General features: G+C 43.6%; 1 protein-coding gene across 2 annotated transcripts in view; it reads left to right on the top strand.

Moving 5' to 3' along the window:
• xrcc5 (X-ray repair complementing defective repair in Chinese hamster cells 5) overlaps positions 1–17785 on the top strand; it is a 344097-nt gene that overhangs the window by 251019 nt on the left and 75293 nt on the right. For both annotated transcript variants that reach the window (XM_060827769.1, XM_060827770.1), the window contains one exon: positions 7299–7368. In XM_060827769.1, the coding sequence (XP_060683752.1) occupies positions 7299–7368 (70 nt within the window). The remainder of the gene's footprint in view (positions 1–7298; positions 7369–17785) is intronic.

Here is a 17785-nt window from a genome sequence, read left to right on the forward strand (position 1 = left end):
TGAATTTGTGGCGGATATGGAAGGATCCCTTGGGGCCTTGGAGAGAAGTGAGGGGGAAGATGTGGGCGCATTTCTTGCGGTTGCTGGGGAAGATACTGGGAGTGGAGGTTGGGGGGTGTGGACCTGACGAGGGAGTCGTGGAGGGAGTGGTCTTTCCGGAACACTGATACGGGAGGGGAGGGAAATATATCCTTGGTGGTGGGGTCTGTTTGGAGGTGGCGGAAATGACGAAGGATGATACGATGTATCTGGAGGTTGATGGGGTGGTAGGTGAGGACCAGTGGGGTTCTGTCCTCGTGGTGATTGGAGGGGCAGGGGTCAAGGGCAGAGGAGCGAGAAGTGGGGGAGATGCGGTGGAGGGCATCGTTGATCACGTCTGAGGGGAAATTGCAGTCTTTGAAGATTTGCTTGGGATGAATCTCTGCTGTGTCTCCTGAATTATTCCCTGAAACTCCTGTCATTGTTATTGCACTGTCTTTCCTGCTAGGCTCCTCTCCCTGTCAATTCTCCCTCATGCCTCTGTATTGCCTTTATTCAGTTGTAAAACCTTTACCTCTGATTCTATTTTCTCCCTCTCAAATTGCAGAGTAAATTCAATCATATTATGGTCACTGCCTCCCCAGGTTTTGTTCAACTTAAGCTCTCTTATCAAGTCTGCCTCATTGCACAACACTAAATCCAGTGTTGCCTGTTCCTTAGTGGGCTCCACCACAAGCTGCTCCAAAAAGGTAGACACCTCATAAACATTCCACCAATTCGTTTTCTTGCAATCCACTACCAACCCGATTACCCCAGTCCACCCACATTGAAAACCCCAATGATCACTGTAGCTCTGTCTTTCCTGCACATCTTTTTTATCTCCTGGTGTATCTTGCACCTCAGCTCCTGATTACTGTCTGGAGACCTGTACATAACTCCAACTATGGTTTTTTTTCACCTTTGCAGTTCCTCGATTCTACCCACGCAGATTCTACACCATCTGACCCTACTTCATTTCTTACTATTGATTTAATTTCATTTCTTACTAATAAGGTAACCCCAACCCCTCTGCTAACCTCCCTATCCTTTCAATAGGATGTATATCCTTGAATATTCAGCTCCGAATTCTGGTCCCTTGGCAGCCATGTCTGTGTGATGCCCACCATTTCATACTTGCCAATTTCTATCTGTGCCACAAACTCATTTACCTTATTCCTTATAGTACATGCATTCAGATATAACACCTTCAGTCCTGTATAAACCGGCCCTCTACTCATTGTCGTTCATTTTTCCAGTGTTCTTGAAGTTTAATTGCTCTTTCCAAACACTCTATCCTATTTGTGTCTGTGCTAGAGATTTTGTTGACCTCCCCTGAATTATGCACTCTTACTGCCTCCTTTAATTCAGATTTTCTAATTTCCCCTATAACTGAAACACTGTCCCCTCCCCATTTAGTTTAAAGCCCTGTCTACAACCCCTTGTCGAATGCTTCCAGATGAGGAAAGATTTCAATCTGAGACTTGTACAGTTGAGAACAAAGGCGAGTCAAACAGTCAGGGCACGCAGGGAAAAAGCAGAGAACAAGGTTGGACTGATTAATTAAACTGCATTTATTCAATGCAAGAGGCCTAACAGGGAAGGTAGATGAACTCGGGGCATGGTTAGGAACATGGGCCTGGGATATCATAGCAATTACAGAATTACAAGGATGGACATGACTGGCAGCTAAATGTTCCAGGATACAAATGCTACAGGAAGGACAGAAAAGGAGACCAGAGAGGAGGGGATTGACATTTTTGATAAGGGATAGCATTACAGCTATACTTTGGAGGATATTCCTGGAAATATTCCAGTGAAGTTATTTGGGTGGAATTGAGAAATAGGAAAGGGATGATCACCTTACTGGGATTGTATTGTAGACCCCTAATAGTCAGAGGGAAATTGAGAAACAAATTTGTAAGGAGATCTCAGTTATCTGTAAGAATAGTAGGGTGGTTATGGTAGGGGATTTTAACTTTCCAATAGTGTTAAGGGTTTAGATGTAGAGGGATTTTTTAAATGTGTACAAGAAATTTTTTGATTCAGTACGTGGATGTACCTACGAGAGAAGGTGCGAAACATGAGCTACTCTTGGGAAATAAGGCAGGGCAAGTGAATGAGGTGTCAGTGGGGAGCACTGACCAAATACTTAACTACACCAGCAACCATCCCAACACACACAAACGAAGCTGTATCAGAACACTATTCCAACGAGCCACCACACACTGCAGCACAGCCGAACTTCGGAAAACAGAGGAGAACCACCTATACAACGTATTCAAGAAGAATGGATACTCAAAAAATACAGTCCACAGATTCCTCAAGAACAAACTACGACAAGCTGACCAAACACAGCCAGAAACCCTAACCACCTTACCATACATCAAAGAAGTTTCAGAAATAACAGCCAGAATACTAAGACCCCTCGGAATCCTAGTAGCACACAAACACACCAACACTCTCAAACAAAAACTAACAAACTTAAAAGACCCAGTATAACCCATGGACAAAACCAAAGTCGTCTACAAAATTCTATGCAAGGACTGTCACAAACACTATGTAGGACAAACAGGAAGAAAGTTAGCCACCAGGATACACGAACACCAGCTAGCCACAAAAAAACACGACCCTCTCTCCCTCCTAGCCCTACACACAGAGGCAAAAAAACACCACCATTTCGACTGGGACAAAACATGTATCCTGGGACAGGCTGAGCAAAGACATGCCAGAGAACTCCTAGAGGCCTGGCACTCCAACCACAGTGCCATGAACAAACACATAGATCTAGATATCATCTATCAACCCCTCAGAAAACGAACAGGAAATGACATCACCACAAACCCCAGGAACCCCATCCAGGAGAAAGATATAAATTGAAAGCAGGAGACAACAGCTTTGCTTCACTTGGAGGTCGCCACTGATGATGTTACCTAGCCAGGTAATGAAACGTCTGGATATCAAACTTACAGCTCAGCGAGCAAACCTACACCCTAAACCTCAACCTGAGCTACAAACCTTGCAGGAAGACAAACAGGTCAGTGGAAAGATTCTTGGTAGTGTGGATATGCAGGGGGATCTTGGAGTCCATGTACATAGATCCTGAATGTTGCCACCCAGATTTAAACAATCCTTAGATAAGCACATGGATGATGATGGGAATAGTGTAGGGGGGTGAGCTTAGAATAGTTCACAGGTCAGTGCAACATTGAGGGCCAAAGGGCTTGTTCTGCGCTGTATTGTTCTATGTTCTAAGAGTATAAAGGCAGTAAGAGTATACTTAAGAGAGAGATCAGGAGGGCAAAAAGGGGACATAAGAGAGCTTTAGCAAATAGGGTTAAGGATCATCTAAAGGGTTTTTACAAATACATTAAGGATAAATTGGTAATGAGGGAGAAAATAGGGCCCCTCAAAGATCAGCAAGGCAGTCTTTGTGTGGATCTGCAGGAGGTAGGGCAGATACTAAATAAGTATTTTGCATCGGTATTTACTGTGGAAAAGGACATGGAAGATATAGAATGTAAGGAAATAGATGGTAACATCTTGAAAAATGTCCATATTTCAGAGGAGGAAGTACTGGATATCTTGAAACATATAAAACTGGATAAGTCCCCAGGACCTGATCAGGTGTACCCTAGAACTCTGTGGGAAGCTAGGGAAGTGATTACTGGGCCTCTTACTGCGATATTGTATCATTGTTAGTCACAGGTGAGGTGCTGGAAGACTGGAGGTTGGCTAACGTGGTGCTACTGTTTAAGAAAGGTGGTAAGGACAAGCCAGGGAACTGTAGACCAGTGAGCCTGACATCGGTGGTGGGCAAGTTATTGGAGGGAATCATGAAGGACAGGATGTACATGTATTTGGAAAGGCAAGGACTGATTAGGGATAGACAGGGTGGATAGAGATAAGCTTTTTTCTCAGGTTGAGGGATTCATAGAGTCATAGAGATGTACAGCATGGAAACAGACCCTTCAGTCCAACCTGTCCATGCCGACCAGATATCCAACCCAAACTAGTCTCACCTGCCAGCACCCGGCCCATATCCCTCCAAACTCTTCCTATTCATATACCCATCCAAATGCCTCTTAAATGTTGCAATTGTACCAGCCTCCACCACTTCCTCTGGCAGCTCATTCCATACACATACCATTCTCTGTGTGAAAAGGTTGCCCCTTAGGTCTCTTTTATATCTTTCTCCTCTCACCCTAAGCTATGCCCTCTAGTTCTGGACTCCCGGACCCCAGGGAAAAGACTTTGCCTATTTACCCTATCCATGCCCCTCATAATTTTGTAAACCTCTGTAAGGTCTCCCCTCAGCCTCCAACACTCCAGGGAAAACCGCCCCAGCCTGTTCAGCCACTCTCAGTAGCTCAGATCCTCCAACCCTGGCAACATCCTTGTAAATCTTTTCTGAACCCTTTCAAGTTTCGCAACATCTTTCCGATCAGGAGACCAGAATTGCACACAATATTCCAACAGTGGCCTAACCAATGTTCTGTACAGCCACAACGTGACCTCCCAATTCCTGTACTCAATATTCTGATCAATAAAGGAAAGCATACCAAACGCCGCCTTCACTATCCTGTCTACCTGTGACTCCACTTTCAAGGAGCTATGAACCTGCACTCCAAGGTCTCTTTGTTCAGCAACACTTCCTAGGACGTTATAATAAAGTGTATAAGTCCTGCTAAGATTTGCTTTCCCAAATGCATCACCTCGCATTTATTTGAATTAAACTTCATCAGCCACTTCTCAGCTCATTGGCCCATTTGGTCCAGATCCTGTTGTAATCTGAGGTAATCCTCTTCACTGTCCATTACACCTCCAATTTTGGTATTATCTGCAAACGTACTAACTGTACCTCTTATGCTTGCATCCAAATCATTTATATAAATGACAAAAAGTAGAGGGACCAGCACGGACCCTTGTAGCACTCCACTGGTCACAGGCCTCTGAAAAACAACCCTCCATCACCACCCTCTTCTACCTTTGAGCCAGTTCTGTATCCAAATGGCTAGTTCTTCCTGTATTCCATGAGATCTAACCTTGCTAATAGTCTCCCATGGGGAACCTTGTTGAATGCTTTACTGGAGTCCATACTGCTCTGCCCTCATCAATCTTCTTTGTTACTTCTTCAAAAAACTCAATCAAGTTTATGTGACATGATTTCCCACGCACAAAGCCATTGACTATCCCTAATCAGTTCTTGCCTTTCCAAGTACATGTACAACCTGTCCCTCAGGATTCCCTCCAACAACTTGCCTACCACCGAGGTCAGGCTCACTGGTCTATAGTTCCCTGGCTTGTCTTTTCCACCTTTCTTAAACAGTGGCAACACGTTTGCCAACCTCCAGTCTTCTGGCACCTCACCTGTGACTATTGATGATACAGATATCTCAGCAAGAAAGTTGGACACTTTTGAAACCCTGCTTTAGAAGGCTGTGGAATCAGTCATTGAATATTTTTAAGGCGGTCATTGATGGATTCTTGGAGAAAGTGAGGATTGCAGATGCTGAAGATTGGGAGTCAAAATGTGTGGCGCTGATGAAGAGCTTATGCCTGAAACATCAACTCTCCTGCTCCTCAGATGCTGCCTGAGTTGCTGTGCTTTTTCAGTGCCACACTTTTTGACATTGATAGATTCTTGTTAGGCAAGGAAACTGAAGGTTACATGTTGAATTCATAACACAAATGGTTCAACCTTGATCCTATTAAATGGTGAGACAGGCTCGAGGTCTCACCAATATTATTAATCCATAATATTAAGCTACTCCAGTCCCATATACTCTAACCTAGTTTACCAACCTCCTTCTCAGCTATTTTACAATTGAATGTTGCCGAAATGGGACACATTTTGTTGAAGCTTTTCATTTTGTACCCAAGAAGACAACTAGCAAGAATAATACTTCAATAAAGCAACATTTATATTCCATGAGAGGAAGGTCCTAATTGGTTAGGAAGTGGACATGCATTGATTGACAGAGGTATTATCATGGAGAACATGCCAGTTAATGATAATCAGCAGTTAGCTACCAGGCTTTCTTTAATTATTAAAAATGATTAATTGACTATGAAAGTCAATATATTGCTCTGAGAAATGAACCAGCAAATGGCTATTGGTTGTTGAGTTGAAACAGGTGCAGTGCATATTCATGTTCTTCCCATTTGCAGTGAACCAGGCCCTGTGGAGTAATATTTGAAATTCCAGTATTTAAGTCCCAAATGACTGGTGGATTGGCTGATTGCAAGAAGCAAGGCACTGACCATACCCAACCAACCCATTTTGCAGAATTTAACAACAGTTTCCAACACTGGATGTGATTATACAATTGGATAACGTTTGCTGGATAATCCTGAGTGTGCAAAGAATTCATTGACAACCAATTTAGCATTTTCAGTTGGACTTGCTTTGTGACACACTTACATGTACCCGAAACTACACATATTAAAACACACATAGAATGTGTTCTACATACAAAGGCTGATAGATGTTTAGAACACTGTTCCTGAAAGGGAAGTGGATGCAGAATTAACTTTACTTCTAAGATAGCTAAATTTTTGTTCAGGAAAGAAATGAAGAGATTGTGGTCCAAAGTGTAATATATGGAGTTAGGCACAGATCAGCCTTGATCTCATAGAAAGATGGAACAGGGTCAAGGGGCTGAATGACGTAGCTATGTTCTTGTTATTTCTAGACGGAAAGAACATGTCCATGTTCTTCGCCAGTTTCAACTTGACAAAATAGTTGACAGCCATGATTGGCAAGATGCACGAGATTGGTATGAGATAATAACGCTCATTTAACAAGACAGTGCAGAAGACATGATGCGTTGAATGGTCTCTTTTTATGTCATAAAATTTCTGTGATTTGCTGGTTCAGTTCTCAGAGCATTATCCTGACCAAACAAATCTGCTTGGTTCAAAAATTAAACAATGCCTGACAGTTAACTGTCTGTCTCTCCACCCTAGTCCAACACTGTCACCTCCACATCATTATTAATAGGTGCATTCTCCATGGCAACATCTCTAGCAATCAGTACACTCCCCAATCAATCGTCTCTATCCTCTCTCCCAGTATAAATCTTGGTTCTAACCATCTCACATCGTTCAGATGAGTGCAATGTAAAAAGCCTTTACATTTTGTCATTTTTTTTCAGCAATATTCAAGTTCTGTACTACTAAATAACTATATTATAATTAGGCTTACTTATGTGTGGTTCTGTTTTGCAGATACTGTGTAAAGAATGAATTTGGACTGAATTTGTCCCATTTCCTATTTATAGGTTGGCAGCCTCACTCCAGCAAAGGACTTCCAGACTCTGGTCCGTCAAAAAAATTCAAACTTCAGAGAAGGTGTGGAATGGGTAAAACAAGGGATCAAATATGCAGTAGGTCAATTAGCATCTATGTAAAGAGTAGAAAAGCTTCAAGTCTGGATCAGACTTGAAAACTGAGAATTAAATGACCATGAGCAAAGAAAGTGGAGGAGACAAAAAGCATAGTAAAAATCCAAATGAACCTGGAGGGAAATCATGGCTGATACAATCATCATCATTAGCTTCTCTTTAATTTGAGGATGACATCTACTTAGGAGATTCTGTCATACATCTTCATGTGACTGAACAGACCAGTTCTCAACTTTCAGAATTTGGGATAAGAGCTAGAAGCAAGAGTAGCCATCTGACCCTTCGAGCCTGATCCACCCTTCAATAAGATGATGGCTGATCTTTTCATGGATTCAGCTCTACTTACTTGCGTCTCAACATATCCCTTAATTCCTTCATTGTTCAAAAAAAAATCTACCTTAGATTTAAAAACGTTTACTGAAGTAGCGTCAGCTACTTCATTGGGCAAGGAATTCCATAGATTTACAACCCTCTGGGTGAAGGAGTTCCTTCTCAATTCAATCCTAAATCTGCTCCCCCTAATTTTTAGGTTGTGTCCTCTTGTCCTAGTTTCACCTGCCAGTGGAAACATTCTCTATACTTCTAACTTATCTATTTCCTTCATAATTTTATATGTCTGTATAAGATTCCCCCCTCATTCTTCTAAATTCTAGTGAATATAATCCCAGTCTACTTAGTCTGTCCTCATAAGCCAACCCCCTCAACTCTGGAATCAACCTAGTGAACCTCCTCTCGTGCCTTACATCCTTTCTCAAGTAAAGAGACCAAAATTGCACACAGTACTTCAGGTGTGGCCTCACCAGCACCCTGTACAGCTGCAACATAACTTACCTGCTTTTAAACTCAATGCCTGTAGCAATGAAGGACAAAATTCAATTTGCCTTCCTAATTACTTGTTGTACCTGCAGACCAACCCTCTGTAATTTATTCACAAGGACACCCAGGTCCCTCTGCAAAACAGCGTACTGCAACTTTTTTACCATTCAGGTGATAATCCTTTTTACTGTTACTCCTACCAAAATGGATGACTTCGCATTTATTAACATTGTATTCCATCTGTTTGACCTTTGCCCACTCACTTAAAACATCTGTGTTCCTCTGCAAAGTTTCAAAGTCCTCTGCACACTTTGCTCTGCTGCTGTGGGTGGCACGGTGGCACAGTGGTTAGCATTGCTGCCTCACAGCGCCAGAGACCTGGGTTCAATTCCTGCCTCAGGCAACTGGCTGTGTGGATTTTGCACATTCTCCCTGTGTCTGCGTGGGTTTCCTCCGGGTGCTCCGGTTTCCTCCCACAGTCCAAAAATGGGTGGATTGCTCTCCAGAGGAAAGTATGGACTTGTTGGGCCAAAGGGCCTGTATCCACACTGTAAGTAATCTAATTATCTTAGTGTCATTTACAATCTTTGACACTCTACACGTGATCTCCAACTCCAAATCATCTATATAAATTGTGAATAATTGCGGTCCCAACACTGATCCCTGAGGCACACCACTGGTTACTGATTGCCAACCAAAATAATACTCATTTATAGAACATACAAAATAGAAAAGTACAGTACCGAACAGGCCTCTCTGCCCACGATGTTGTGACAAGGATTTATTCCTAATCTAAAGCTAAATAACCGAACCTAACCTACACACCCCTTTAATGTCTCTGATGAATCTGCTTTCACCACCACCGCGGGCAACGCATTCAATGTATTCACAACTCTCTGTGTAAAGAACCTACCTCTGACATCTCTATATCTTCCTGCTAATATCTTAAAACTATGACCCCTCGTGTCAGTCAGTCCTGCCCTGGGGAAAAGTCTCTGGCTATTGACTCTGTCCATGTCTCTCATTACTTTAATTCCTCGATCAGGTCACCTCTCTACCTCTTCTCTAGAGGGAAACATCCAAGCTTCGTCAACCTCTGTTTGTAAGACAAGCCCTTCAGTCCAGGCAATATCCTGTTAAACCTTCTATGCCTCTCCAAAGCCTCTGTATCTTTCCTATAATAGGGCGACCAGAATTGGACAAAGTATTTCAAGTGTGGTCTCACCAGGGTCTTGTAGAGCTGCAGCAAAACCTCTCTGCTCTTAAACTCGATCCCCCTGTTAATGAAAGCCAAAGCACCATATGATTTCTTAACAATCTTATCCACTTGGGTGGCAACTTTGAGGGATCTATGCTCTTGAACGCCAAGATCCCTCTGTTCCTCCACACTGCCAAGAATCCTGTCTATAATCCTATATTCAGTATTCAAGTTCGACCTTCCAAAATGAATCACTTCGCATTTATCCAGGTTGAACTCAATCTGCCATTTCTCAACCCAACTTTGCATCCAGGAGAAAGTGAGGTCTGCAGATGCTGGAGTTGAGAGTTTGTTGCTGGAAAAGCACAGCAGGTCAGGCAGCATCTGAAGAGCATGAGAATCAACATTTTGGGCTGGAGCCCTTCAACAGGATGAAGGGCTTCAGCCCGAAATGTCGATTCACCTGCTCTTCGGATGCTGCCTGACCTGCTGTGCTTTTCCAGCAACAGCTCTGCATCCTGTCTCTGTCACGCTGCAGCCTGCAATAGCCCTCGATACTATCAACGGCACCTCCAACTTTTGCGTCATTGGCAAATTTACTAACCTACCCCTCAACCTCCTCATTCATGTCATTTATTAAAACTGTAAAGAACAGAGGCCCAAGAACAGAGCCCTGCAGGACACCACTCACCACTGACCTCCAGGCAGAATACTTTCCATCTACAACCACTCTCTACCTTCTGTCAGCTAACCAATTCTGAACCCAGACAGCCAAATCTCCCTGTATCCCATACCTCCTGACTTTATGAATGAACCTACCATGGGGAACCTTATCAGATGCCTTGCTGAAGTCCACATATACCACATCCACTGCTCGACCTTTGTCGACCGGTCTTGTCATCTCCTCAAAGAACTCAATAAAATTTGTGAGACATGGCCTACCCCTCACAAAGCCATGCTGACTGCCTTTAATCATGCTATGCTTTTCCAAATAGTCGTAAATCCTATACTTCAGAATTCTTTCCAAAACCTTGCTGACCACAGACGTAAGACTGGTCTGTAATTGCTAGAGATTTCCCAATTACCCTTCTTGAAAAGCGGAACAACATTTGTCTCCTTTCAATCCTGTAGTACGATTCCAGTGGAGAGTGAGGAAGCAAAGATCTTTGCCAGCAGCTTAGCAACCTCCATTCTCACTTCCTGGAACAGCCTAGGATAAATCTGGTCTGGCCCAGGTCTGGCACTCTTTGCTTCTTGTTAGTCAACCAGTCCTCTAACCATGCTAATACTTTACCCATAATATCATGCATATTTATCTTGTCAGCAACCTTTTGTGTGGCACTCTGTCAAAGGCCTTTTGGAAATCTAGGTACTCCATGTCCACTGGGTCCCCATTGTCCACCTTGCTCGTAGTATCTTCATAGAATTCCAAAAGAATAGTTAAGCGTGACCTGTTCTTTATGAACCAATGCTGCATAGGTTGAATGAGCCAATTTACATCTAGATGCCTTGCTGTTTCTTCCTTGACAACAGACTTGAGCATCTTCCTCACTGCAGAAGCTAAGCTGGATGCCTACCTGGTAGTGGAATTCAGAATGCAGAAATAGCTTCCTTCTCTGCTACTTCTCTGCCTCACATTAAGGCATTCTGACATAATGCATGATGTAATTGAATTAGCATATTGTCACTACTTTGAACAGTTAGTAGCAAGCTCTGCTGGTCTTTTAAAAAAAACTTTAGAGTGACTTTGTAGGTTGTTCTATTTCTGTCCTGGAATGTTGGCAATTTGAAAGTTGATAAAAAAGGATGTGGTGGAGGAGACGCTTCACAGAATCACAAAACTGTGACAGCTCAGATGGAGGCCATTTGGTCCATCATACCTGCATTGGCGCATTAAGTAAGCATCTGTACCGAAAGCCAATCCATGATACTCTCAATGCACATTATTTATATTCAAATAACAATGCAATTCCTTCTTGAATGCCTCAATTAAACCTGCCTCAACCATACTTACAAGGAGTGCATTCCAGACCCCCAAAAATCACTGGGTAAAAAAAGTCTCTCCTTGCCTTGCCCTCACTTCGTCTGCAGATCACTTTCAATCTGTGTCCTTTTCTTGATCTTTTTCACATGGTAACATTTTCTCCTATCTATTATATTCAGCCCACTCATGATTTTGAAAACCACTAAGATCTCCTTTTAGCATTCTTCTCTCCAAAGGCAACAGTCTCAACTTTCTACGTAGCAGTGGAGAAATTGAAGAATTCATAGGCTGACAGATTTTGGAAAAATGCAGATGTAGCAGGGTTGTTGTTATTGGGTGATTTCAACTTTCCTAGTATCGACTGGAACCTCCTTAGTGCAGATGGTTTGGATGGAGCGATTTTTGTCGGGTCTGCTTGAGGGTTTCCTTACTCAGTATAAAGACAGACCGATGAGGGGAGAGGTCATTTTGAATTTGGTGCTTGGCAATGAGCGAGGACAGGTGTCAGGTCTCGCGGTGAGAGAAAACTTTGGTGACAGTGACCACAACTGCCTCACATTTATCATAGCCTTGGAGAGGGAAAGGAGCCGTTACCAAGGGATAATATTTAATTGCGGAAAAGGAAATTATGATGCTATCAGACAGGAGTTGGGAGACTGGGAGCGATTATTCCACAGAAAGGGCACAGCAGACATGTGGAGAGTATTTAAGGAGCAGTTGTTGCGAGTGGTGCACAAATTTGTTCATTTGAGACAGATTGAAAAGGGGTAAGATTAAGAAACCTTGGATGACGAGAACAGAGGAGCTTCTCGTCAAAAGGAAGAAGGCAGCTTAAATAAGGTAAAGGAGGCAAGGATTTAGCACAGCTTTAGAGGATTACAGGCTTGCTAGAAAGGAGCTCAGAAATGGACTGAGGAGGAGGCACAAGAAAGGCTTGGCAGGAAGGATTAGGGAGAACCCAAAGGCAATTTACTCATATGTGAGGAATAAGAGAATGATCAGGGAGAAGCTAGGGCTGATCAGGGATAGCATAGGGAACTTGTGCGTGGAGTCTGAACAGATAGGGGAAACCCTAAATGAGCTTTTTGCTTTGGTTTTCACTAAGGAAAGGGACCTTATTGTGAATGAGAACTTTGAGGAGCTGGGAAATAGGCTTGAACAGATCGAGATTGATGAAGTTGATGTGCTGGAAAGTTTGGAAAACATTAAGATTGATAAATCCCCAGGGCCAGATCAGATTTATCCTAGGTTGCTCCGGAAAGCGAGAAAGGAGGTTGCTAAGCCGCTGGCAAAAAATCTTTCCTCACTCTCCGCAGAAATCTTACCAGCGGTTGCAAAAGGTGAATGTTGTTCCTCTTTTCAAGAAGTGTAATAAGGAAATCCCTGGCAATTACAGACCAGTCAGTATTACGTCTGTGGTCAGCAAAGTTTTGGAAAGAAATCTGAGGGATAGGATTTATGACTATTTGGAAAACTATAGCGTGATTAAAGGCAATCAACATGGTTTTGTGAGGGGCAAGTCATGCCTCACAAATCTTGTTGAGTTCTTTGAGGAGGTGACAAGACCAGTCAACAAAGGTCGAGCAGTGGATGTGGTGTATATGGACTTCAGCAAGGCATTTGATAAAGTTGCCCATGGTAGGTTCAGGAGGTATGGAATACAAAGAGATTTGGCTATCTGGATTCAGAATTGGTTAGCTGACAGAAGGCAGAGAGTGGTTGTAGATGGAAAGTATTCTGCCTGGAGGTCAGTGGTGAGTGGTGTCCTGCAGGGCTCTGTTCTTGGGCCTCTGTTCTTTGTAGCAGCTTTATAAATGACTTGGAAGAGGAGGTTGAGGGGTGGGTTAGTAAATTTGCAGATGACACAAAGGTTGGAGGTGCCATTGATAGTATCAAGGGTTATTGCAGGCTGCAGTGCGACATAAACAGGATGCAGAGCTGGGCTGAGAAATGGCAGATTGAGTTCAACCTGGATAAGTGCGAAGTGATGCATTTTAGAAGGTCGAACTCGAATGCTGAATATAGGATTAATGACAGGATTCTTGGCAGTGTGGAGGAACATAAAGAACAGAAAATGAAAATGTTGGCGAGGAAGATACAGAGATATTTGCATCTAGATTAGAAGAGATTGAGGTTCACAAGGAAGAGGTATTAGATATACTGCAGAGTGTGAAAATAGACAAGTCCCCTGGCCCGGATAGGATCTATTCTAGGATCCTCTGGGAAGCAAGGGAAGAGATTGCCGAGCCTTTGGCGTTGATTTTCAAATCATCATTGTCCGCAGGAATAGTGCCTGAGGACTAGAGGTTAGCAAATGTGGTTCCCTTGTTCAAAAAGGCTAATAGAGACAATCCTGGTAATTACAGACCAGTGAGTCTCACTTCAGGGGTTGGTAAAGTGTTGGAAAAGGTTATAAGAGATCAGATTTATAACCATCGAGAAAAGAATAATCTGATCAGGGACAGTCAGCATGGTTTTGTGAAGGGTAGGTCGTGCTATTATAGTTGCACAGAAGGCTATTATACAAAATGTGGAGGAATGGGATTGTGGGAAACATAGCAGTTTGGATCAGTAATTGATTTACTGGGAGAAAACAGAGGGTTGTAGTTGATGGAGCACGTTCATCTTGGTGTCCAGTTACTAGCGGCGTACTGCAAGGGTCCGTGTTGGGTCCACTGCTATTCGTCATTTTTATAAATGACCTGGATGAGGGCATCTTCGAGTAAAAAATGAGGTCTGCAGATGCTGGAGATCACAGCTGCAAATGTGTTGCTGGTCAAAGCACAGCAGGTTAGGCAGCATCTCAGGAATAGAGAATTCGACGTTTCGAGCATAAGCCCTTCATCAGATGAGGGCATAGCAGGGTGGGTTAGTAAATTTACGGACGACACTAAGGTCGATGGAGTTGTGGATAGTGATGAAGGATGTAGTAGGTTGCAGAGAGACATAGATAGGATGCAGAGCTGGGCTGATTAGTGGCAAATGGAGCTTAATGTGGACAAGTGTGAGGTGATACACTTTGGCTGGAGTAATCAGAATGCAAAGTACTGGGCTAATGGTAGGATTCTTAGGAGTGCAGATGAGCAGAGAGATCTCGGTGTCCATGTACACAGATCCCTGAAAGTTGCCACCCAGATTGACAGGGTTGTTAAGAAGGCATACAGTGCTTTGGTCTTTATTAGAGGGATCGAATTCCGAAACCAGGAGGTTATGCTACAGCTGTACAGAGCTCTGGAATGGCCGCCTTTGGAGTATTGTGTACAGTTCTGGTCACCGCATTATAAGAAAGATGTGGAAGCTTTGGAAAGAGTGCAGAGAAGATTTACTAGGATTTTGCCTGGTATGGAAGGATTATCTTACGGGGAAAGGCTGAGGGCCTTGAGGCTGTTCTCGTTAGAGAGAAGAAGGTTGAGAGATGACTTAATAGAGACATACAAGATAGATAGGGTTAGATAGGGTGGACAGGGAGAGCCTTTTTCCAAGTATGGGGACGGTAAATATGAGGGGATGCAACTTTAAAGTGAGGGGAGATAGGTATAAGACAGATGTCGGAGGTAGTTTCTTTACTCCGAGAGTAGTAAGGGTATGGAATGCTTTGCCTGCATCGGTAGTAGATTCGCTAAGTTTAAGTGCATTTAAGTCGTCATTGGACAGGATGTACATGGAATAGTGTAGGTGGGATGGGCTTCAGATTAGTATGACAGGGCAGCGCAACATCGAGGGCCGAAGGGCCTGTACTGCGCTGTAATGTTTTATGTTCTATAATCTTGATGTTCAAGGACATAGATCTCTCAAAGTTACGAGGTCTTACGAGGAAAGGCTGAGGGACTTGTGGTTGTTTTTGTTGGAGAGAAGGTTGAGAGGTGACTTAATAGAAACATATAAGATAATCAGAGGGTTAGATAGGGTGGACAGGGAGAGCCTTTTTCCAAGTATGATGACGGGGAGCATGAGGGGGCATAGCTTTAAATTGAGGGGTGATAGATATAGGACAGATAGAACATAGAAAAATACAGCGCAGTACAGGCCCTTCAGCCCTCGATGTTGCGCCGATCCAAGCTCACCTAACCTACACTAGCCCACTTTCCTCCATATGCCTATCCAATGCCCGTTTAAATGCCCATAAAGAGGGAGAGTCCACCACTGTTACTGGCAGGGCATTCCATGAACTCACGACTCACTGAGTAAAGAATCTACCCCTAACATCAGTCCTATACCTACCACCCCTTAATTTAAAGCTATGCCCCCTCGTAATATCTGACTCTATACGTGGAAAAAGGTTCTTATGGTCAACCCTATCTAAACCCCTAATCATCTTGTACACCTCTATCAAGTCACCCCTAAACCTTCTTTTCTCCAATGAAAACAGCCCCAAGTGCCTCAGCCTTTCCTCATACAATCTTCCTACCATACCAGGCAACATCCTGGTAACCCTCCTTTGTACCTGTTCCAGTGCCTCCATATCCTTCCTATAGTATGGTGGCCAAAACTGCACACAATACTCCAGATGCGGCCGCACCAGAGTCTTATACAACTGCAACATGACCTCAGGACTCCGGAACTCAATTCCTCTACCAATAAAAGCCAGTACGCCATATGCCTTCTTCACAGCACTATTTACCTGGGTGGCAACTTTCAGAGATCTGTGTACATGGACACCAAGATCCCTCTGCTCATCCACACTACCAAGTATCCGACCATTCGCCCAGTACTCCATCTTCTTGTTACTCTTACCAAAGTGAATCACTTCACACTTAGCTACATTGAACTCTATTTGCCACCTTTCTGCCCAGCTCTGCAGCTTATCTTTATCCCGCTGTAACCTGCCACATCCTTCCTCACTGTCAACAACTCCACCGACTTTCGTATCATCCGCAAACTTGCTCACCCAACCTTCTAGCCCCTCCTCCAGGTCATTTATAAAAATGACAAACAGCAATGGCCCCAAAACAGATCCTTGCAGAACACCGCGAGTAACTGCACTCCAAGATGAACCTTTACCATCAACTACTACCCTCTGTCTTCTTCCAGCCAGCCAATTCCTAATCCAAATCTCCAACTCACCCTCAATGCCATACCTCCGTATTTTCTGCAGTAGCCTACCATGGGGAACCTTATCAAACGCCTTACTAAAATCCATATACACCACATCTTCCGCTTTACCCTCGTCCACCTCCTTAGTCACCTTCTCAAAGAATTCAATAAGGTTTGTGAGGCATGACCGGCCCTTCACAAAACCATGCTGACTATTCTTGATCACGTTATTCCTATCCAGATGTTCATAAATCCTATCCCTTACAATTCTCTTTAAGACTTTGCCCACAATAGAAGTGAGACTCACCGGCCTATAGTTACTAGGGTTATCCCTACTCCCCTTCTTGAACAAGGGAACCACATTTGCTATCCTCCAGTCTTCTGGCACTATTCCTGTAGACAACGACGACATAAAAATCAAGGTAAATGGCTCTGCAATTTCCTCCCTTGCTTCCCAGAGAATCCTAGGATAAATGCCATCAGGCCCAGGAGACTTATTTATTTTCACCACCTCTTCCCTACATATCTCAAAGCCATCCATTCTAATCACTTGTAACTCAATATTCACATCGGCAACAATGTCCTGTTCCTGAGTGAATACTGACAAAAAGTATTCATTCAGTGTCTCCCCAATTTCTTCAGCCTCCACACACAACTTCCCACTAGTATCCTTGACTGGACCTATTCCTAGATTAAAAAATGAGGTCTGCAGATGCTGGAGATCACAGCTGCAAATGTGTTGCTGGTCAAAGCACAGCAGGCCAGGCAGCATCTCAGGAATAGAGAATTCGACGTTTTGAGCATAAGCCCTTCATCAGGAATAAGAGAGAGAGAGCCAAGCAGGCTAAGATAAAAGGTAGGGAGGAGGGACTAGGGGGAGGGGCGATGGAGGTGGGATAGGTGGAAGGACGTCAAGGTGAGGGTGATAGGCCGGAGTGGGGTGGGGGTGGAGAGGTCAGGAAGAGGACCTATTCCTACCCTAGTCATTTTTTTATTCTTGACATACCTATAGAAAGCCTTTGGGTTTTCCCTAATCCTACCAACCAAGGACTTTTCATGTCCCCTCGTTGCTGCTCTGAGCTCTCTCTTTAGATCCTTCCTTGTTACCTTATAACTCTCAATTGCCCCAATTGAACGTTCACGCCTCATTTTTACATAGGCCGCCCTCTTCCCTTTAACAAGGGATTCCAATTCCTTATTAAACCACGGCTCCCTCACACGACCCTTTCCTCCCTGCCTGACAGGTACATACTTATCAAGGATACTCAGTAGCTGCTCCTTGAACAAGCTCCACATATCGATTGCACCCTTCCCTTGAAGCCGACTTTTCCA

The sequence above is a fragment of the Hemiscyllium ocellatum genome, chromosome 7, assembly GCF_020745735.1.
Source record: "Hemiscyllium ocellatum isolate sHemOce1 chromosome 7, sHemOce1.pat.X.cur, whole genome shotgun sequence".
NCBI lineage: Eukaryota > Metazoa > Chordata > Chondrichthyes > Orectolobiformes > Hemiscylliidae > Hemiscyllium > Hemiscyllium ocellatum.